The sequence below is a fragment of the Anomaloglossus baeobatrachus genome, chromosome 1 (assembly GCF_048569485.1).
Source record: "Anomaloglossus baeobatrachus isolate aAnoBae1 chromosome 1, aAnoBae1.hap1, whole genome shotgun sequence".
In the NCBI taxonomy this organism is placed as follows: Eukaryota; Metazoa; Chordata; class Amphibia; order Anura; family Aromobatidae; genus Anomaloglossus; species Anomaloglossus baeobatrachus.
Window position 1 is genome coordinate 118912945 of NC_134353.1, and position 24430 is coordinate 118937374.

At 40.1% G+C, this 24430-nt stretch overlaps 1 protein-coding gene across 1 annotated transcript in view; it reads left to right on the forward strand.

The window, feature by feature from the left end:
- Window positions 1–12749, forward strand: part of SHISA3 (shisa family member 3) — a 52308-nt gene extending 39559 nt beyond the window's left edge. Inside the window, exon 2 of the mRNA XM_075347002.1 lies at window positions 10980–12749. Coding sequence (XP_075203117.1) covers window positions 10980–11410 — 431 coding nt within the window. The 3' untranslated portion in view covers window positions 11411–12749. The remainder of the gene's footprint in view (window positions 1–10979) is intronic.
- Window positions 12750–24430: the final 11681 nt, after the last annotated feature.

The window sequence follows — 24430 nt, forward strand, 5'->3', positions numbered from 1 at the left end:
TAAGACCTGATCAGGCCGGCACAGGTCTCTGGAGTTATCGTGGCCCACTCCTCCATGCAGATCTTCTCCAAGTTATCTAGGTTCTTTGGGTGTCTCATGTGGACTTTAATCTTGAGCTCCTTCCACAAGTTTTCAATTGGGTTAAGGTCAGGAGACTGACTAGGCCACTGCAACACCTTGATTTTTTCCCTCTTGAACCAGGCCTTGGTTTTCTTGGCTGTGTGCTTTGGGTCGTTGTCTTGTTGGAAGATGAAATGACGACCCATCTTAAAATCCTTGATGGAGGAGCGGAGGTTCTTGGCCAAAATCTCCAGGTAGGCCGTGCTATCCATCTTCCCATGGATGCGGACCAGATGGCCAGGCCCCTTGGCTGAGAAACAGCCCCACAGCATGATGCTGCCACCACCATGCTTGACTGTAGGGATGGTATTCTTGGGGTCGTATGCAGTGCCATCCAGTCTCCAAACGTCACGTGTGTGGTTGGCACCAAAGATCTCGATCTTGGTCTCATCAGACCAGAGAACCTTGTACCAGTCTGTCTCAGAGTCCTCCAAGTGATCATGAGCAAACTGTAGACGAGCCTTGACATGACGCTTTGAAAGTAAAGGTACCTTACGGGCTCGTCTGGAATGGAGACCATTGCGGTGGAGTACGTTACTTATGGTATTGACTGAAACCAATGTCCCCACTGCCATGAGATCTTCCCAGAGCTCCTTCCTTGTTGTCCTTGGGTTAGCCTTGACTCTTCGGACAAGCCTGGCCTCGGCACGGGTGGAAACTTTCAAAGGCTGTCAAGGCCGTGGAAGGCTAACAGTAGTTCCATAAGCCTTCCACTTCCGGATGATGCTCCCAACAGTGGAGACAGGTAGGCCCAACTCCTTGGAAAGGGTTTTGTACCCCTTGCCAGCCTTGTGACCCTCCACGATCTTGTCTCTGATGGCCTTGGAATGCTCCTTTGTCTTTCCCATGTTGACCAAGTATGAGTGCTGTTCACAAGTTTGGGGAGGGTCTTAATTAGTCAGAAAAGGCTGGAAAAAGAGATAATTAATCCAAACATGTGAAGCTCATTGTTCTTTGTGCCTGAAATACTTCTTAATACTTTAGGGGAACCAAACAGAATTCTGGTGGTTTGAGGGGTTGAATAATAAATGACCCTCTGAATAAACTTTTCACCATTTAAAAAAAAAAAAAAAAATAAATAAAATAAAGAAATAACATTCTTTTTTGCTGCAGTGCATTTCACACTTCCAGGCTGATCTACAGTCCAAATGTCACAATGCCAAGTTAATTCCGAATGTGTAAATCTGCAGGGGGTTGAATACTACTTGTAGGCACTGTATGCTGGGTAGAACACCCACACTGAATAGCACAAAATCACAAAAGAAAGGCAAACAATAGGGAGGGCAAAATAGATGTAATGAGAATCCAGTTACTGCTAATGCTGGACAAGGAGGGTATAAAAGATATATAGCTCCACGATTATAAAGACAAGCAGGGTGTGCAAAAATAAAAAAAAGTAAGAGAAATCACCTGGGCTAAAGGGCAGAATAGGCAGGAGACCAGCTGGCACCCGACGACCATTTTGGTACGGAGACCTTCTCAGGGGGCGGTGTCATGGTGTGCAGGAAGTGAGGTTGAAAAGGGGCCCAGAACCAATCCGAAAACGGATTGTCATAAGTACTACAAATTACAACCTGTTCTCACATTCCTTAATAGCTCAGTGTGTTATTAGGTTGATTCCCAAGTGAAAGATCACTGGTTGGAATTGAGGAGCAGCCATGAAGAAGATTTCCCAAGAAAAGAGAAACAGCATCATCCAGCTCATCGATAGCGGTATCTCGGCCAAATAAATTACCAAACTGCATCATGTAAGTGCGATGACAGTTGGAAGAATAAAGAATGAAGTCCATCCATCCATTCAAAAACCAAGAGGTGGACAACCAGACAAAATATATGAGTTAACAAGTTGGCTCATCACAAGATCTATCAGTTCTGGCGTGACAAGCACAGCAGTGGAGATGGGTTAAATGCTTCATAATAATGAGATTACAGATGTTCACGGGAGCACCGTATGATGCACATTACACAAGTCTGGAATGGAGGCCTGAAAAAAGTGAAGAAGCCTCAACTTTAAAATCATTATAAGAAGCATCGGCTTGAGTTTGCAAAAATGTACGAAAAGTGAATGGTAGAAGACTGGAAATGGGTGCTTTGGAGCAATGATACAAAAGTCAATAGACTAGGCTCTGATGGGTGCAAATGGGTTTGGAAGAAACAAGGGAAAAAGGGACTAATTGATCGAGAAATTGAAGGAACTGTCAAGTTTAGTGGAGAAAGCCTGAGGCTATGGGGTTGTTTTATAGCCAAAGGCGTTGTATACTTGAACAGGATCGATGGTGGTATCAATGTTAAGCTATATGTGAGTAACCTACAAGACGAGATACTTCGTCCACTCGAGTACTATGGGTATGAAAAGGACGACATATTGTTCCAGCAGATAAATGACCTGAAGGATATGTCAAGATTGGAGAAGAAATGGTTCAATGACAATGAAGTAGAGGTGCTGGATCGACTCCCACAATCCCAATACCTTAACTCAATCGAACACTTGTTGGTAGCATTGAAGAAAAAGCTGTATACATACCCAAGTGAGTCAACCAGTATGCACCAACATTGGGAACATGTAAAAGAGACCTGGGACCAGATTTCGATTGAGACATACCTGAATCTGATTAAGAGCATGCCCAGAAGGATTCAGGCAGTGTTTAAAGCCAAAGGTGGATTTACAAAATACTAACAAAACAATAAAAATTAAACTTTACAGTTTTAAGAACAAAACAGTAACAATGCAATGACATGACAAGAATCTGCATAACTAATCATATGCTAAATAGTTGCAACTCAAATTTATGTATAATATAGCCAAGATGATTGTCTATAAAATGAAGGTAGTCTCATGCTCAAAGCCATAGTTAATCGTGAGATATGGAGCTTGAAAGTCAAAAGTTCATCAGTGCAATTAGTAAATTTAGTCCACCTGTGTGTAATTCTTCTCAGTATGACTAAAACTGTTCTGTGAAGTCTTCAGATGTTTGTTTGAGGACATTAGGAATCAAATAGCATCATGAAAACCAAGGAACACACCAAACGCATCAGGGATAAATTCGTGGATATAGCCCCAAAAGTTCTACTTTGGTTTCATCTGATCAGAGCTCCTTCTTCCACATGCTAGCTGTGTCTCCTACATAGCATGTGGAAGAAGGTGTTCTGGTCAAATGAGACCAAAGTAGAACTTTTTGAACTAAATGCAAAACGATATGCATGACAGAAAATTAACACTGTTCATCACACTGAAGATACCATCCCCACCATCAAACATGATGGTGGCAACATCATGCTGTGGGGAGGCTTTTCTTTAACAAGGACAGGAAAACTGGTCAGAGTTGATGGCAAGATGGATGGAGCTAAATACAGGGCATTCCTGGAGGAAAACCTGTTAGAGGCTGCAAAGTACTTGAGACTGGGGCGTTGGATCACCTTCCAGCAGGACAACGACCCTAAACACACTGCCACAGCTGCAATGAAATAGTTTAGATGAAAGCATATTCATGTGTGTGAATGGTCCAGTCACAGTCCAGACCTAAATCATATTGAGAATTTGTGGCAAAACTTGAAAATTGCTGTTCAGAGATGCCATCTAATCTCTCTCAGAAAAATAAGCAAAAAAACCCACCTCAAGATGGAAAGCTAATAGAGACATACCACAAAGAAATGACAGAAAAAAAGTGGTCCTACACACTACTGACTGAATACAAATACATGGCACAATTTTCAGATTTATATTTTTTAAATAGTTAGAAAACCATGTATCATCAATACTTTTTTCCCTATAGCGTAGTTGCTTATAAAATAACCAGTGCTTGTGGTTCATGAATGTAGCACAAAGAAAAAAAATGAGCTTTTTTCCCCATCATTAACTATTTTATGATTTTTCTAAGCAAAAAGTTTTATTTTTTAGGGCCACTAAACAGTGGATGAGTCTGGAACAAGTTTACTCGGAGGTGCCTTTGCGGTTTCTTCCGTGGATCTCGTCGTTGTATAGAGGCTCGGTTGGCCGAAAGGCAGAATTCCTTAAAACGAAATTGAGGTGTTGGGATCTGGAATGCAGAAAGGGACGTCTGTCTGGGGGCTCTGGACCACTCTCGCCGATGTTTTCCAACCCGGAGATTCCCCTGGGCCTGGGAGTAGACCTCTACTTGTGCTGGAGGGGGAGTGAAGATACACGGTTTGGACAGTTTCTACAAAGAACAGGGCTTCCCCCTCTTTCTTCACTCTTATCCTGAGAGGTCAGGAGTCCTTCGGCGTGGCGGAAGTACTTCCAAATTAGGTCCTTTCTGATGCAGGGTCGTAAGATCTTGCAGCCACGCCCACGCAGTTTGAACAACTCTTTCTACTAGAGGTTCCCCCAAGACATCTTCTCTCTCTGATATACTCCTTTCTGCCTAAAGAAATGGATAGTCGAGGCCTTAAGATTATAGAGAAATGGAAAAAAGAGGTGAGACTATCCATTTCCGAAGAGGCAAAAGGTCTTCATATTCAAATGAAAAAATATATATTCCAGCTCCAAGTAATGGATACATTTTTATTTTCTTTAGCAGTGCAATACAGACATATAGGCAGTGATACCAGTGATACTCGCTGGTATCACTGCCTTTATGTCTATTTTGCATTTCTAAAGAAAATAAAAATGTATCCATTGCTTGGAGCCAGAATATAGTGTGTCCACCGCCATTAACTTGAGAACGAAGGCAGCTATAGGCATATAAGTTGTGTCTAGGTATAGTAAAGTATCCATGCGCTACGCAATGAAACCAACTATAGCGCCACCTGGTGAAAAACAACGGAGTTAGCATTTTTATCTCAAAAACGGAACAAGATAAAGAAAAAAAGTGAATTATAAAGTTGCAGGGCATCATCAATTCAATACGAATTGACACCTTGCATACAGAAATGCTATGATATGAAACCCATGACCCCCCCCCACAAAACATTGAATGCTGGTCACGCATATGGTGCTCACTTAACTTTGATGCTCAAAGTGGCTACCATCAGCTGCAATGCACATCTGGACTCTGGACAGAATACTGTATCTTGTTGCACGTTGTGCACTATGGTAGGTGACACGTTTGCACAAGCATCTGTGAAACATCGTCGTAAGTCCTGCAATGTTGGTGGAGGGGTCGCATACACCTGCTGTTTGATGTGACCTCACAGAAAGAAGTCCAATGGGGTCAGGTTAGGTGAGCGTGGAGGCCACTCCATGCAGCCACCATACCCAATGACTTGTAGGAAGGTCTCCATGAGGTATCACTTCACGTCCGCAGCCTTGTGAGTTTTACACGTTCTAATCATGGCATTTCTGTATGCAAGGTGTCGATTCGCATTGAATTGATGATGCCCTACAACTTTGTAATTCACTTTTTTTCTTTATCTCGCTCCGTTTTCGAGATAACAATGCTAACTCCGTTGTTTTCCACCAGGTGGGGCTATAGGTGGATTCATTGCGTAGCGCATGGCTACTTTACTATACCTAAACACCACTTCTATGCCTATAGCTACCGCCGTTCTTAAGTTAATGGCGGTGGACAGGATAAGGGTGGACACACTGTATATTTTTCATTTGGATGTTTGAACGGCCGTGGCAGGACCGGTTTCCGTGCTCAGCATTTGGATGTCAGGCGGAGGTGAGCTGGATCAAATTTTGTTTGTCTTCATATTCACTCACAAATTTTCAATTGCCTGTGCTGCTCAGGAGAAAAAAATTTAAGATACTCACCTGATGGTATAAGTGTTCTGATATACTCCAAGCAATAGTTCCAGAGGTCTCTGATGTTGGAGGTCTGGGCGGGAGAGAGGAACAATGCTGCATATATGGTGGGATTGTCCTATCATACGGCCATTCTGGCAGTCATTCTTCTTATCTTATAACAAAAGTAGTGGGGAAGATCTGGTGGGCTCTCCCCAGATAGCCCTTCTTTCGATCCTCCCTGGATCAATCAAATCACAGAAGATGGGCCTGTTGAGATACTGTCTCACGGCTGCCCGCAAGGTGATCCCCAGATATTGGAGATTCCCCAGGGCGCCAACCATGGAGGAATGGTTCGTGGAGATGTCCAGCATCTATAAAATAGAGACTCTAATGGCAGAATACAACGAGTTGAAAAGTTTTTTCTTTACTCCCCGCCAGTTCAGAACATCCTTGTAAGGCCATAATTGGACCATATTGCGCGGAATACCTAGAGTAGGTTTTCTCTGGTGCATCTACCGCTGGGGATACCGTCCCCCCCTCTCCTCCCTCTTTCTTCTCTCTCTTGGTAACCCCCCCTACTCTTTTGCTTCTATTTTCTTTGTATAGGCTACACTGTTTTGTAGTTTGCCTCGTTTCGCCAGAGGCTGGAGGCCCCAATAGTTGGGGATTTCTCACAGTTTAGGTTACGGTACTGTACTCTGGGGTAATTCAGCTGTAGTTGTTAATGTCTGACATTGCAGCTATGAGGAGGTTACCTCGGCTGCGCAGTGCAGTACCAGTTTGTATTTTCTGTTTTTGATTTCTGTGAAACCTTGAATTCAACTTTAATAAAAAGAGATTATACATAAAAAAGTGCTATCTTTTTCAAAATATCAAGAAAGAAGCTACTTTTAAAAAAAAAAAAAAAAAAAACTTGCAGAAAACTACACCATGGAGCTATTGGAGTGCAATTACGCAAAATTGTGATTTTTTTTAAAAACTCGTAATTTGATGAATCAGTGAAAAAACAATTGGAATCACTAAACTCCACCAATATTCGGGGGGAAAAATAAAACCCAGACAAGGAAGTATAACATAGTATAATAAATTGGGTACAAACAAACAAAAAAAAGCCGCAAAACTGGACAAAAAGCAGGTACAAACACAATGTTGAATCAATCACAATGGACTTTTAATTCTTGAAAAGTGATTTTTGGGCTCCATGAGGTATCACTTCACGTCCGCAGCCTTGTGAGTTTTACATGTTCTAATCATAGCATTTCTGTTTGCAAGGTGTCGATTCATGTTGAATTGATGATGCCCTACAACTTTGTAATTCAATTTTTTTCTCTATGTCGTTCCATTTCCAAGATAAAAATGCTAACTCCGATGTTTTCCACCAGGTGGTGCTATAGGTGGTTTCATTGCGTAGCGCATGGCTACTTTACTATACCTAGACACCACTTCTTTGCCTATAGCTACTGCCATTCTCAAGTTAATGGCGGTGCACAGGATATGGGTGGACACACTGTATAAAGTATACTACTTGTCTGCTCAGCTACTGACCCATAGCCCATACTTCTTCATAACCCATTAGTAACGCATAACACATATTCTGCACCTTTTGTGTCAAAGTTTTTTTTCTTTAGTAATTAATGAGAAAAAAATTGTAGAATAATCATATGACGTATTGTGGAGTTCTACTCTGGAGAATTGCAGAGGATATGCGACGGCACAGAGACACCATACCGAACCACATAGATTGGGTGCAAAACACCTAAAATGTAATAAGAATCTCTTTAAAAGGAGACTTTTGAGACCAAATTAAATTTGACTAAATGAAAAAAGAAAAAGTTTTTGCTACCTCATCAGCATAATGTAGGAAAGAGACCCTGATTCCAATGATGTATCACTTGTGTACATTGTATATTGACAGTGAGCTGCTAATCAGTTCAAGGGGCAGGGACCAGGTCTCACAAGCCATGAAGCCCAGGCAGTGATAATCTACTGCTGATAAAACAATCATTATAAGTAAACAACACCACACAACCTAATAATTGAAATATTGCTGAAATCTGTGTCTCAGGCCATATCTTTTGAGGTCTTCAGATTACATAGCAAAAACCTGCAGACAAATAACCTTTAAAAATTAACATTTTTGGTTGGCCATCGTTCTGTGTAAACAGCACATATGATGTAAAGAACAATGGAAGTGTGGTCGGCCTGTCTAAAAAGGCTACTAAATGTCCACCAATGGCGTCGTCGGACCAGTATAAATGCAGCCAATAAGTTTTTTTTTTTTTTTGTTCAATCAGCCTAATCCATTGTTTTCATGGATAGAACCCAAACCTGTGATAGTCTATGGGCCCATTCACATGTCCGTGATTTTTTTTATGGACCATGTGGTCCATGGAAAATCATGAGGATATGTCCAAATTTAATCCGAGTGTCGGATCAAAATTGGCAATGCAAGTCTATTGGTCTGTGAAATTATCGGACTGCACTCAAATGACGGCTAATTTTCACCCACTGTCAGAATCAAGAAGGTGGATTTTTTTTGATCTTTTGATTTTTATGATCTTTACCAACGGGTAAGGATCTGGTGACATGACTTCATGAAGGGAAAGCGGCCAACCAGTTGTGGGCTTTCTCTCACCAAGGGCCACCAGTCCCCACATGGTCAGCCTTTGTGCTACTTCTTCCCTTGATCTGGTAGTGAGATGTCCCTTCTCTAGCTAAGGATCAGTGATACAGCCCTCTAAGACGCTCTGGTAAAAGAAAACCCCTTACTTCTGATACAGAATGCAAACATTTTTGTGAATTCATGGTTTTACATTTAATGTTTGAATTGGCTTCGGAAAACATACCAGTCATGCCCCAAGGATACAGTCACCTGGAGTAAATATGTGGATACATTGCAGATGGGACTTGCATGTTTTATACATGTGTTTCTCCTCCTGCCCATGTGTTGATGTTGGAACGCAACGTAGCCTCATTATTTATGGTGTGAAAGTGTTGACTTCCTGCTCATAGGCTCAGGTAGCTTAGCAGCCTGCTCTGAATAGATGGGACATAAGAGTCCGGCAACCAGTATGGTGCAGATCATGGGGATTGTGGAAAACCAGCAATTTACTTCATAGCTACATAACTCACGTCTATAGAATAATACATGAAAGCTCCAAGGTGCATTATATAGGAATCCGGATATAAGACTGGTATAAATACAGTAGATCGCCCATTTTTCAATCAAGTCTCTCCATAGACTTACCCTCACTTATACCACACATATGCTCCCACTTCTTATCTCACTCTGTTACATCCTTTCTTTTTCACTCCTTCCCAACTATTCTCTGCTGAGTCTTATTTTTTATACACTAGGCATCACCAGCATGTCTGTACTTCTAGCTTTTTTGATGCAATTTATTTTTCTCATATGTTCTAGCGTTCACTTCCTTTGAAGTGTATTGTGTTATATTTAAAGATCTAAAATAGAAATATTTTTTCCTACCAAAACATGTAAATGCTGTGTAGACATTGTAGGAAGCAGAAAGAAGTGCTGCAGTTATGGGCACAAACAAGACATGTCCAATATGTACCTTTTTTACAACTTGCAATCTTGCATTTCTTAGCTCAGTAGGATGCAGGGTACATTAAAGGTTTTTGAGTATATGGGCATACAGGTTGTATGCAGCTGAAATTAGTCATCCTGTATGGCTCCTGGATGATGGCTTGTTCAGGAAAAAATATCTTTTATAGCTTTGATCTTCCAGGCTATGGGGCTTGCGCTGCCTGGAAGATAATATTGCCTCCAGTTTTCATTATACAAGATTTATCCTCCCTTCTCTTCAGTGTGTCTTTGATGTCAGGTGCGCAGCCAGAAATCCCTGCGTCTGCACATTCTGCCTGCCCTCTCTCCCCTGCACTGCTCTTCCCTTGTGGGGGCACTAGCTTCAATTTTGATATGCGCAAGTGCTGGAGCTTTAAATGCCTTATTAGAAACCACAGAAGGGCAGAACAGTGCAGAGGAGAGGCGGCAGGTAGAATGTGCAGGTGTGGGATTTCTGGCTGTGCACCTGACGTCAAAAGCACACTGAAGAGAGGGGAAGAGAAATCTTCTATAATGAAGACTGGAGACAATATTATCTTCCAGGAGCGTAAGCCCCATACCCTGGAAGATCGAAGCTATAAAAGATGAATTTTAATGAACAAGCAGTCATCCAGGAGGCATATAGGGATGACAAATTCCCTTCAATGACTGCTTCCTAAACACTACTTTGCCTTAATTTTTTTCCCACTATAGAAATCTTTGCATCCTTTTATTGCATTGTGTGTATTATGTGCTAAAAACCTCAAAACATTTCTATAATTTGATTAACAATATTTTGACTGGTTTGCCCCTGAAGATTTTATGTTTTACAATACATTGCAAGCTGCTTAGTGCAGTTCAATGTAAATGCTAATAGCCTGGATCCCTCAACCCAGTCCTTATTCCTTTTATTCTTCTACTGAACATGAATCTAAAACCAATTCTGATGAGATTACATGAGATTACTGTTAGGCTAGGGATGGACGGTGACTTTGGCCAAGACACAGGTCGCATGGCCAGCAATTGCTATATGTGGCTAGTATACAATGCAATGAAGGTGAATCCCTAGAATACAGTGACAACTACAAGCAAGACCAAAAAGCCAACTGGATCTGATTTTTTGCAACTTGCTTGTCCCTACACAACACCATTCACCTGTATTATACTGAAATGTAGATGTGGCAGACAGCTAAGTCACCATCTAGCCCCAACCTAAGGCCTTATTCACACGTCAGTATTTTTGCATCAGTGTTTGTAGGCCAAAGCCAGGAGTCAAACTAATAGAGAAAAACTATCACTGATTGACACCTGTTCTGTGCTTTAGAGGCAGTCCGGGTTTGAGAAATACTGATGAAATAATGAACAAAAATGCTGAGGTGTAAATGAGGCCTACAGCTTAGTTTTATGTTCAGAAGAAGGGAGGGGTTTGAGACTGAGCCTGGCTGTCAGGATTAACAGTGAATGGTATTGAACAGCTTGTGATGTATTAGAATACAAGAAAGCATAACAATTTTAATCGGAACAATTTTTTCCCACTTATTAGATGCAAAAAATGATGTAATGGTGTTCATAGCCATTAACATAATCTTACATATTATTTTGCAGAGCCTGTATATGTTCCATTCCTCGTTGTTGGGTCCATATTCATCGCCTTCATCATTGTGGGCTCCCTGGTTGCCGTCTACTGCTGCACATGTTTGAGACCGAAGCAGACATCTCAACAACCGATGAGATTCACCTTACGCAGTTACCCTCCTGAATCTCTACCTATGATTTTGACCAGTACGAGCCTAAGGACTCCATCTAGACAGTCTAGCACTGCAACCAGTTCCACCTCCACTGGGGGATCCGTCCGTAGACTTTCCTCCTCCAGAGCGGATCCTGGTTATCTGGTAACCTCTCCTCCGCCTCCGTACTCTTCAGCACATTCTATTCATCTCAATCCATCTACCTTCTTGGTGCCCACACAGTACTTTTCATATCCGCTCCAAACAGATGGAAACTCGAATAAGAACTGTCCTGATTTTCGACAGTAAGACTATTTGGAAACTTGAACAATTTGTGGAAAACAGGATGGATGATACAGAGTTTACAGTTCTATTCTTTGTGTAGAGACAAATAATGCTGCACAATATTCAGTAAGCAAACCTGAAATATTGGGAGACAGAAGGTGTATAATAGAGTACTGGTAAAAACAAAACTGCTGTAGTAGTTGAATGGCTTCAGATTGTTAACCAGTGTCGATTCTCCAAAATACAATATTTCATGTGTAATCGGACATACAGTTTTCTAAGTAAAAACCCATAATAAATTACAATATATTTAGTGTTTGATTACGAAATATGTTACATGATGTTCCCTTAAAGGTGTGGTTCACTACTTAGCTTTACTAGCCACATCGCTATAACGTTCAGAAACAAGGTTTCTCTCAAATACCTTGTGTAGTATATTCTGCCTCTTAGTGGCGCTATTTGGGTCCTTTCATCTCCATCAAGTGACCCCGGGCTCCGTGACCTCTGAAATCTGGTGATGTCACGTCAACTTCCCGGTGACCTGACATCACCAAGGCCGACCCCACTCTTCCTGTAGTAACATGGCTGTGTGTGGAGTTTCGCCGCTCATCACAGCCCATCATCTCGCACGCTCTCTCCCTCACAGCAGAGCACCACAGGCAGGAGCGATGCTGGGCTGTGATGTGTGGTGAAATTCCGCCCACAGTCCAGTGACTCAGGAAAACTGGGGCCGGCCACGGTGATGTGAGGTCAACTGGAATTTAACCCGACATCACTGGATTTCAGAGGTCATGCAATGGGAATGAACGGACCGCAATAGCTCCACTCAGAGGCACTATTGCCAACACAAGGTATTTGAGAGAAGCCTTGTTGCTCAACGTTATATCAATGTGTCTAGTAAAGCTAAGTAGTGAACCACCCCTTTAAGTCTGGTCCTTCATAATACCAGTTCACATGCCGAAATAGTTTGTACTCTTAAACTACACTGTATATGCAATAGACACTCCTCAACATTAAAACTGCAACACCAAGAAAGAAAATTCATGAATTGTGAACTCACAATGAACGTACTGGAGACACGGACATACATAGACCCAATAAAATCAATGGGTTTGCACAGACGTCCATGCTTTGACAGAGACTGCTTGTTTGTGTGGAGCACATGCGTATCTGTCTGCTCCACGGTGAAATGTCCGTTAACTGCCGGTAGCACAAACGTCACACGGACCGCACATTGATGTGATCCATGTGGTGCGTACCGGAGGACACACGTTACTTAAAAAAAAAATAATAATTATACTTACCTGTCTCCGGTGCTGCTGTCGCCTCCGGGTCCTGCTCATTATGCTCATGAATATTCACTGCACTGGACAGCGTACCCGAAAGCAACATCAGCGCCGGAGACAGGTAAGTATACAAGTTCATGCTGTCTGTGTGCTATCCGGATGTTCCACAGATAGCACATTGATGCCATTCAGTGACACACGTATGGCCCACAGAACCTCACAACGGAGCATGCAAAATGTTCGTTTTTTGCATGGATGTGTGAAGGGGGCCTTAGGGATTAGCGCCTCAAGCAGAAATACTCACACTTCATCAGTGATGTGATGAAAGAATTACGTTTTTATTTATTAATCGTGTGTACAACATGCATGTAATTTAGTGTGAGTGTTAATCTACTCACCTACCGCTGCTTTCTTTGGAGTCCAGCACCATTTTCCTCCTTCTCTGAATGACGTCACCGCTCTGCAGACTCTCCGGGTCAAACTGTGCTCTGTGTCATCAGTTAGTGACTTTAACCCCTTCGCCTCGGGGCAAATTTTCCATTTTTGTGTTTACGTCTTTATCACCTCCTCTTGATTCAAGAGCCAAAATGTTTTTAATTTTCCCGCAATATAGTTGTATGAAGGCTTATTTTTTTTTGCAGGATAAGTTTTATTTTTTACTATAGTGTACTAGAGAATGGGAGAAAAATTCCAAGGGTGGTGAAATTACAAAAAAAAAAAAAAAAAGTGCAATTCAACTATTTTGTTTTTTTTTACCATGTTCCCTGTATGCTAAAACTGACTTGCAAGTATGATTCTCAAGGTCAGTACGAGTACATAGATACCAAATATGTATAGGTTTTCTTTCAATTTCAATAGGTTAAAAAAATTCTGCCGTTTTTAAAAAAATAAAATTTCACATTTGGCGCCATTTTCCTAGAATGTAAAGTTTTTATTTTTCCGGGATCCAGGGCTAAGTGATGGCTTACTTTTTTTCTCCCTAAGCGGATGTTTTTACTGATACTGTTTTGGGGGTAGATATGATGTTTTGATCGCCTATTATTGCATTTTATTGCAATGTTGCGGTGGCCAAAAGACGTAATTCTGGATGTTTGAATTTTCTTTCCATTACGCTGTTTACCGATTGGATTAATTTATTTCATATTTTGATAGATCGGTCATTTTTGAAAGCAGTGACAAAATGTATATTTCTGTTTTGTTTTATTTTTATTGAAGCAAAAACAATGATTTGAATTGTTTTTTTTTTTTAACCATATTTTTTAAAACTTTTTTTTCACTTTTGTTTTTACTAGTCCCCCTAGGGGACCTGAAGCTCCAATCATTCATAGTTTCTGCTGTAGAGAGCAGAGCATCAGCACTGCTCTGTATAGCAGAAATGATGACTCCCTATAAACGCTGTTTCGCATGACAACCCATGAGCACCCCGCGATCACGTCACGGGGCCACCAATAGGAGCGGGGAATGATGAGCTCCCTACCTACCGATGCGTGTTAAATCTTCCTGCCAGAAATTGAAAGCGGAATTCAATTGGTTATCGGCCGCGGGTGGATCTCCGATAGACCCAAGCCTGACAGAGGCACATATTGACTGATCAGATCACACACTCACACTACATGTATCTATACACACATTTATTGAAAAAAAAAAAAATCTTAATGGGAGTGCTTCTTTAATGATTGCCAGAGAAATGTGTTGCCACTCTTAGCGACCAAAGACATCCCAAATGTGCCTGATGGGAGATAACTCTGGAGAGTCTGCAACTATGGTGGAAAGCTTAGACCAGACAGGTGACTCACAATAGTTCTATCAACATGTGGACCGGAAAAAAAAGCTTCTGGGACACTTTAAAGAAAATGACCGTACCACTGGTTGCACATCCAAATCAATGTAACGCCGAGCTGTTGTACACCTCAACTGAAGACAAAAGCGGTCCAGGCAATGTACATTGTTCCAACCCCTAACATAGTTGTAGGAGTAGGACCCATGTGACATTCCCTTGTGAAGTCTTCTTCATGGTGTTGCCCATGTGGTCTCGTCAGAGTTAAAGAAAAGCGCATAGGGATTCATTTTGTACTGCGAGTGAAATTAAACTTCACAACAATTCTAAAGCATCCAACATGGTCTACATGAGCCATCAGAAGGCATTTATATGACATTGGGCTACTAGCCAGACATCAAGCTAAAGGTGTTCTATTGACCTTATCATGTCTCAAAGGATGATGCAGAGCAAGACGGCAATAGAGGCTGGGGAATAGAGGTCTTTAGAGATGGGTCCTTCTTTTGTCTTGGACACAATGAAAGCTGGAGATTGATCTACAGAAAACAGACAACATGAAAGTGACCCAGAATTCGTTTTTCAACACTATACAACAAGGCTGCATGTTTATAGTGCTACTATGAGCAGCTTGCGGGGCCTAAATGTGCTACCATGACCTACAGCATCTCCAGACTTGTCTCCCATCAAACACATCGCTGGCAATTGCAGGGTAGCTGCCAGCAGCATAAGTTGATGATTTTCCTAAGTGCATTCAGTGTGGCAGGACATTCCTCAGACAACCTAATAACCACATTGATAGCAGCCGAGGCGTGTAGGTGCCTATATTTCTGCATGTGGAACTCATAAGGTTTATATTTTTTTCATATTTGCACATCCTAATCAGGTCTACCGATCCTGCAATTTCTATAATTCCATGGCTTTTAAAAGCTTAATGTTGCAATTTAAATGTTGAGGAGTGTATGTAATATCCAACATAGGTAAAAATTTAAAATGGCTCTTCTTCCAAATAAAGTAGCACTTCAGAGTTTAATATTTTTTTTCTTAATTTATCCTGTAACAACCGAAACATATATAAATCAGCTTGTATTTCCTTATGCAGTAGTTTCTTTTGATATGGAAAGTCATGGTATACTTTGTGTCAATTAGGTCATGTGCCCATATGATGAACTCAACAACTACACTGTGTGCAGAATTATTAGGCAAATTAATATTTTGATCACATGATACTCTTTATACATGTTGTCCTACTCCAAGCTGTATAGGCTTGACAGCCAACTACCAATTTAGTAAATCAGGTGATGTGAATCTCTATAATGAGGAGGGGTGTGATGTAACGACATCAACACCCTATATAAAGGTGTGTTTAATTGTTAGGCAACTTCCTTTCCTTTGGAAAAATGGGTCAGAAGAGAGATTTGACGGGCTCTGAAAAGTCCAAAATCGTGAGATGTCTTGCAGAGGGATGCAGCAGTCTTGAAATTGCCAAGCTTTTGAAGCGTGATCACCGAACAATCAAGTGTTTCATGGCAAATAGCCAACAGGGTCGCAAGAAGCGTGTTGGGCAAAAAAGGCGCAAAATAACTGCCCATGAATTGAGGAAAATCAAGCGTGAAGCTGCCAAGATGCCATTTGCCACCAGTTTGGCCATATTTCAGAGCTGAAACATTACTGGAGTATCAAAAAGCACAAGGTGTGCCATACTCAGGGACATGGGCAAGGTAAGGAAGGCTGAAAAACGTCCACCTTTGAACAAGAAACATAAGATAAAACATCAAGACTGGGCCAAGAAATATCTTAAGACTGATTTTTCAAAGGTTTTATGGATTGATGAAATGAGAGTGACTCTTGATGGGCCAGAGGCTGGATAAGTAAAGGGCAGAGAGCTCCACTCCAAGTCAGACGCCAGCAAGGTGGAGGTGGGGTACTGGTATGGGCTGGCATCATCAAAGATGAACTTGTGGGACCTTTTCGGGTTGAGGATGGAGTGAAGCTCAACTCCCAGACCTACTGCCAGTTTCTGGAAGACAACTTCTTCAAGCAGTGATACAGGAAGAAGTCGGTATCGTTCAAGAAAAACATGATTTTCATGCAGGACAATGCTCCATCACATGCATCCAACTACTCCACAGCGTGGCTGGTCAGTAAAGATCGATGAAAAAATAATGACATGGCCCCCTTGTTCACCTGATCTGAACCCCATAGAGAACCTGTGGTCCCTCATAAAATGTGAGGTCTACAGGGAGGGAAAACAGTACACCTCTCAGAACAGTGTCTGTAAGGCTGTGGTGGCTGCTGCACACAATGTTGATTGTAAACAGATCAAGAAACTGACAGAATCTATGGATGGTAGGCTGTTGAGTGTCATCATAAAGAAAGGTGGCTATATTGGTCACTAATTTTTGGGGGTTTTGTTTTTGCATGTCAGAAATGTTTTTTTTTTGCTACATTTTGTGCAATTCTATTGGTTTACCTGGTGAAAATAAACAAGTGAGATGGAAATATATTTGGTTTTTATTAAGTTACCTAATAATTCTGCACAGTAATAGTTACCTGCACAAACAGATATCCTCCTAAGATAGCCAAATCTAAAAAAAAAAAAAAACCACTCCAGCTTACAAAAATATTAATCTTTGATATTTATGAGTCTTTTGGGTTGATTGAGACCATAGTTGTTGATCAATAATAAAAAAATCCTCTAAAATACAACTTGCCTAATAATTCTGCACACAGTCTACATAATTACTACATAAGGTTTTTATCTCAGTCAATTAACTGCCTGTATGGTGCAAGTGCATGCACTGTACCACAAAGTTCTTCTGTACAGGAAGAAGACGAGGAGGAGGAGGAAAAGAAAAGAGAAAGACAAAAAGATAGAGACTGAAAAAGAAAGAGAAAGAGAGAGAAAGAAAAAGAATGAGAGAAAGAAATTAGGTGGTCGAAAGCTCATATCACATATAATGATGATGACTTCACAGAGTTATAATGTGGATCACAGTTCTGTCTGACTATATACAGATAAATAGACTAAAAGACTATGAAAATGTAGAAGGAAAGCGTGCTACCACTGCACACCGATGGGTCTAGACTTTGTTTTACTGCCACATTGACGGATTTATAGCAAGCACAGCATGAAGGAATAACATGCATGATAAAAGGTAAGAATCAATGAAAGGTAAAAAGGAGGCTGAAGGGAAATTAAGTAATTATTTATTCTTTTCTTTATCTTTTCTAAATTCGTCATCTCATATAATTCAAAGATAATAAAAATGTGGCTTTCCATGATTACAAAAATCTTCCACCATGAAAAAAAAAATAATAAAAAAAGGAATAAAATGTCTAAACCCCCCCTCCAGAATTCTGGATTTGTGGGGTCTATGGGGTTGATTCATCAAACATTTGTCACCTGAATTTTGGCATGAATATGTCTTCAGTGTCACAAAACTGTTGCAAAACTAGTAACAGTGCAGAAATTTAGTAACTTTAGCATTTTTATGTCAGCCTTGTTAGTGGAGCATAGCTGGGGTGATGATGCCCAATATTCCTAATATTATTGCATCTAACGTATATATATATATACATACATATATATATATACATACATACATATATATTAATTAGGACAGGCTCTTGGAGATGGGAGTAACCCTGGAAATGCAGTGGTCAGTGATGGACAAAAGGTATTTAAAAGGCAACTGTCAGATATAGAATATAGACGGCACCTGTCATCCCTGGCACATGTAATGGTACAGTCATGGAGAATTAAGGGGTTAAAAATGGATGTTACGTAATATGTGTTTGCAAAATAGTAAAACAAAAACTCAGTTTTCATGTTCAAACTATACATTTTATTAAACTGAAACAACTGTGACAAAACATTGAAAAATACTGCGTTATCCATGCACATTCCTAAAAGAAAAAGCTGACGGATGTAAAAAAACAAAACCAATGCCATCTTCAAGACACATCCTTGCTTGTCTAAAAATGTGTTAAAATATATCACGAAACGAAACCTGAGTTATGAACAAAACATTCAGAAGAAACATTAGTCATGCAGCACCAAAACGTCTAGTTACAGCAGCAGGAATCAATTAGAAATCAAGAATTAATTCGATACGACCCATTAGACATCCATAGCTAACAAAAAGCAGAACATAAAACAAAAATATACACAAAATATACAGCAATAACTTTACAAATAATGAGAGGAAGAAAAATAGAGAAAAACATTCAATCATGGCTTCTTTCAAAGTGTCGATATTCTATAACAGTGGTTATGAAGAGACAAAGGGCACATGATGGGTGTCATACATGTAGAGGAAACTGTAAAATGCCCAAAAAGCCTAATAATTATTAGGACCCACAAACAAGACTCTTTTGAAGTTATACTGTTGCCTCGGCCCGTGTCTCCCCAATGTTATATCGGGTAGAAAAACAGTCTTAAAATGTGTTGTCCAACCATTGGATCATACATTTACAGGGCTTGCCCCCTACTTGGTTAACCCCTTCTCATTCCCTATGGTTTGGCCCCATTAAAATAAAGTTTATACTCACCTCCTGTGCTGGCGCCGTTCCAATGGTGCTGACACTCACTCTTCCGGTGCTCATGTGAGGTTGTGTTGTCACACGAACCTTGTGCTCCATCACCAATCGGCTTCTCTCTCCCCGCCTTCGGACAAATGATTGATCAACAGGAAGTGAGTGGCAGTCACAGCTCTCACTTCCTGTCGATTGGTCCGAAAGCGGGGAGAGAGAAGCTGGCGGTGACTGGACGTGAGCTTGCATTATGTCACAACCTCACGTGAGCCTTGGAAGAGCGAGTGCCGGCACCACTGGAACGGCGCCAGCAAAGGTAGGGAGTGTAAGCTTTTCTTATCCATTTTAAAGGGGCCTAAACATGGGATACGAGAAGGGGTTGCCCAAATAGTGAAGAACCCCTTTACATGCATACATTGTGGAGGTAGGAATCATTTTTCCATGTGGGTTTTATGAAACAGCTTTGCACCATTTGACTTTTACAGGCATTATGTTTCTAAACTAAAACACAACTTAGACAATGACTGAAAGAGTTTCAACCTTTCCAGGAAAAATAAGCTCACTGACAGATTCAGTTAACTCATTCAGAAGCCAGCAAAGTTTCTAATGAAAACAAACTGCAAATATGAATTTTTAGCCCCAGATACATGCATTAAAAAAAAAAAAAAAAAAAAAAAAAAAGACCCCAAAAGTGGTAAACCCCTTTATGTAAATCACATATGTATTTAACAATCCTATATCTAATGTCAAATTTGCAAAAAATGTAGTGCAAAGACAAATGGGTACGTGGCAATGTTTTCGAAAAACATACAGATATTTCGGTTGGGTTGAGCCACAAACGTTTTAATGAACATAACATTTTTTTCCAAACACGTTAAGCATAGTGCAAGCCTGCAAATCATCAGAACCCCCAGAAACAGGGATTACGGTAATCAAACAGTAGAAAAACATTGTACTTGAAAATATTAACTCATGCAGACAGAACGGGTTACACTCATCTCAACCACAAGGGTTTAAGTCACTAAACGTAAATGAAGCATCAGGTGACGGAGGTTCGTCCGTCCAGAAACAGAAGAGAGGGGAATGATTATGGACAAAGTAAAACCAGTCCAGTCAGAGGTGCTGTTTACTTATTCAAATGAGGATCAAGACGGCAAAATTAGCAATGCAGCATCGAATAACACAGCAAAATATTCCACATCAATATTCAGTAGTACGATCGCCTTTCCTGACCTCCAATGGAAAAACTATCAAATAAATAAGTGCAAAAATAATGTAACAACCAGATGTAAAAGAAATCTAAAAATGCTACTACACACAAGGTGCCGATGTAGCTCCAGAGGGTGTACCAAACCTACAGTGGATCGACTTCAATTACAACTCCGCACATACAGCAATGGCACCGAATAATATACGCAAAAAAAATGATGCACGACGTTTAATACACGGCTTTCAAACTGGCACTCAATTAGATTTTGTAGTGACAAGGTAAAGGATAACGCCCAGTAGTTAGTTCATTTACATATTTCCAGGAGGTGTAACAGAGGAACGGGACAATGAAAAGATCTAAGAAAAAAATGCTCCTGATATATCATGAGAAATAAGAGTCTCAGGGGTACTTTGCACAGTACGACATCGCAGGTGCGATGTCGGTGGGGTCAAATCAAAAGTGACACACATCCGGCATCGCTGTTGACATCGGAGTATGTGAATCCTTTTTACTACGATTAACGAGCACAAAAGCGTCGAAATCGTATAATCGGTGTAGTGTCGGTCATTTCCATAATTTCGGAAGGACCGATAGTACGATGTTGTTCCTCGTTCCTGCGGCAGCACACATTGCTGTGTATGAAGCCGCAGGAGCGAGGAACATCTCCTACCTGCGTCCCGGCAGCAATGAGGAAGGAATGAGGTGGGCGGGATGTTTACGTCCCGCTCATCTCCGCCCCCCTGCTTCTATTGGCTGCCTGCCGTGTGACGTCACTGTGACGCCGCACGACCCGCCCTCTTAGTAAGGAAGCGGTTCGCCGGCCAGAGCGACGTCGAAGGGCAGGTAATTGCATGTGAAGCTGCCGTAGCGATAATGTTCGCTACGGCAGCTATCACAAGATATCGCAGCTGAGACAGGGGCGGGTACTATCGCGCTCGGCATCGCTACCATCGGCTTGCAATGTCGTAGTGTGCAAAGTACCCCTTAGACTAAAACAAACATGTCCTCAATAAGGGGCCCTGAACGCTAGCTTTGTATAAATTATAGTACCAATATATTCTTTACATATATTTGACCTGTTTAAATGGTAAATATTGACACACAGGTTATAGAATTCTGAAAAAAGCCATTCCTTTATGTCTCATATCAGATGCCTTGTTGTGGATAAATCATCTTTTATCATTTTATATAAATGAGCTCTTCCAGGCTATGGGACGAATGCTGCCTGGAAGATAGCTCCGCCTCCAGAGATTATTGTAAATAAAAGGGGCGTTACCAGTGAGAGGCAAGTATCTAACACAGAATAGAAGAAATTAAATTTGACTTTTTGCAAACACATTTTTTGCAGCTCCCTGAGCTCTGCTTCATTGCAATAAAATTGCAACACAGTCTGCCTGTAAGATGGAGGCTGAAACTGAGAGGATCCTGCAGAAATGTCAGTTTTAACCACATACAGCTCTGCAGTGAGAGGCCATCACACTGGTATTGGTAATAGCCGTTTTATTTAAAATAATCTCTGGAGGCGGAGCTATCTTCCAGGCAGCATCCGCCCCATAGCCTGGAAGAGCTCATTTACATAAAGTGATATAAGATGATTTATCCACAACAAGGCATCTGATAGGAGACATAAAGGTGGGACATTTTTCAGCATTCTATAACCTGTATGCCCATATTAACAGTTTAAAAAGCTCAAAGTGGTGACAGATTCACTTAAAAAAAAAAATCCTGTTCAATTCATCATAATATACTTACTGAAACAAAAAAAATGTGAAACCTCCTTTGATTAAGAGAGCTATACATAGGACCTTTAGTATTTTCTGCACCCCCTACAATAAAACATTCAGAGCCCCCTTCCGTGCACACACAATATCCAGCATTCTCAGGTTTTGTGCACACAGAGCATTTGCAACAGATTTTTCTACACGGAAAAATCTTCCAGTGTTGCCAGCAAAAAAGTTGCGTAAAATACGCACGTTATTTACGTACACCCCCCCCCCCCCCCCCTTCATTTGTATGGGTGAAATATGCTGCACAAATGCTGAAAGAACTGACATGCTGCAGACTAGAAAAAAATGATTTGATGGTTCCAATCCAAAAGGAAAAAATAAGCAGCACGTGCAGATTTCACAAATCTCATTCCCTTTGCTGGTACTGTAAAGTGCAGCATTTTTTAGCCTTGAAAACCACATAGCAAAAACTCATCTAAAAACATAGTGTGAACAAGCCCTAAGAACTTGGCCAAACAGAAGGTGAGGGGCAGCCGGTGACGCAGGAGGCACTTACACCTCCCTGATTGTGGGAACTGGGTGGTCTTAAATATATATTTTAGCACATTATTTTGTCATATAAGATAAGAAATATTAAAGCTTTTCAATTCTGCTAAACTATTGTAGATATTTTTAAAAGTATTCGGGAATATATTATGTAAAGTTGCTTTTATACGGATACATTTGCTATAGTATTTATTAAAACCTGTCATGGAGGCACTTAGAAATTAACTGCATAATACAGACTAGGCATTTATCTCAGGTTAAGTGCATTTTATTCCATCTCCTAAGCACCTACATGAAGAAAAATAGAGCCCATGACTACAACTGGAATACCACTTTCCATTCTCTTATAAATCTCATCTTAGACGTTCTAACAAATATCCAAAACTGGCCAAAAATCCTGCTTTGGTGTCTGTGTTATGTCAGATATCCTTAGACTTTAATGTCTACATAGAATATGATGTTTGTGCCGATGAAGCTTTTCCTATCACTGGAGTCTAATTTGCAGGCAGAATATTCAAAATATGTTAATTGTAAGAAAATTGCATATTTCCTATTAATTCACAATTCTGTAATCGCTTCAGCAATTTCTCTGCAGCGATAAGTACAATATAGGAATCAATGCTCATAGAAAATAAACCGCCATAGTGCGAGATAAAAAAAAAAAAGAAAAAGCTATTTTACTTTTTTTAAATTATCCACTTAGAGAGAACGAAGGGTGTATGTATGTATGCATATACACACACATATATATATAAGTATGTACACATATACATGTATATATTGATATGTGAGTATCTATATAGTGTGTGTATGTATATATATACACACACACACATACATACATACACACTTATATATATATATATATATCTATATATACACACACATACACGCACATTGTGTATATATATATATATATATATATATATATATATATATATATACAAACACACATATATATATATATGTGTATGTGTGTGTGTGTGTGTGTATGTATACATATTTATACGTGTGTGTATGTATATATGTATATATATATATATATATATATATATATATATACATACATACATATATTACATACACACACGCACAAACATACATGCACACACGGCTATGTATATCTATATATAAATATATATTACATACACACGCACAAACATACATGCACACACGGCTATGTATATATATACATACATACATATGAAAGTGTGTATATATTTAAAAATATATGTACCTTGCAATTTACAGTGATCAAAAGAGGATTTTTAATAAAGCAAATAGTATGATTAAAACATCTTTTTGTTTTCCTGTTAAATACATAGAAGAGAAAAAAAATGTGTGTTACATGTTTTGAATTTCCGGCAACAAAGATTATTTTTTTAATTTGACACATCACAAGGATTCAGTAAAATTTAATTACGACCTAAATTTATATATTTATTTATATATATATATATATATATATATATATATATATATATATATATATATATATATATATATATATATATATATATATATATATATATGAATTTATTTAAAAAAAAAAAAAATACGTATGACCAAAGTGGAAATACAACATAGGTAAAATTACTGCACTCTATATAAAAGAAAAAAAACAAAACAAAAAAAAGGCAAAAACATGGGGTTGTTAGGGGGAAATGTATCATGCAACACAACAGTTAAAGTCAGGGGCCTCAGCGAAACGCATCACCCCTTGTGTCTCAACACAGGCAGACGCAGCACGGCAGACACATTTGCCACTTTACAAGATAAACAGAAATGCATGAGTAAGACAAAAGGTGTAAAATGTCACAGATAATAAAAACAAGGGCCCTCTCGGCGCATAGACACTGCCTTATGGACAGGATCACAAATTCCCTTATTGAGCACAATGCGTCTTACTGCTTCTTCTATCTCCGTAATGTCATGGAGAAGTGACGCAGGGTAAATAAGAAGCCA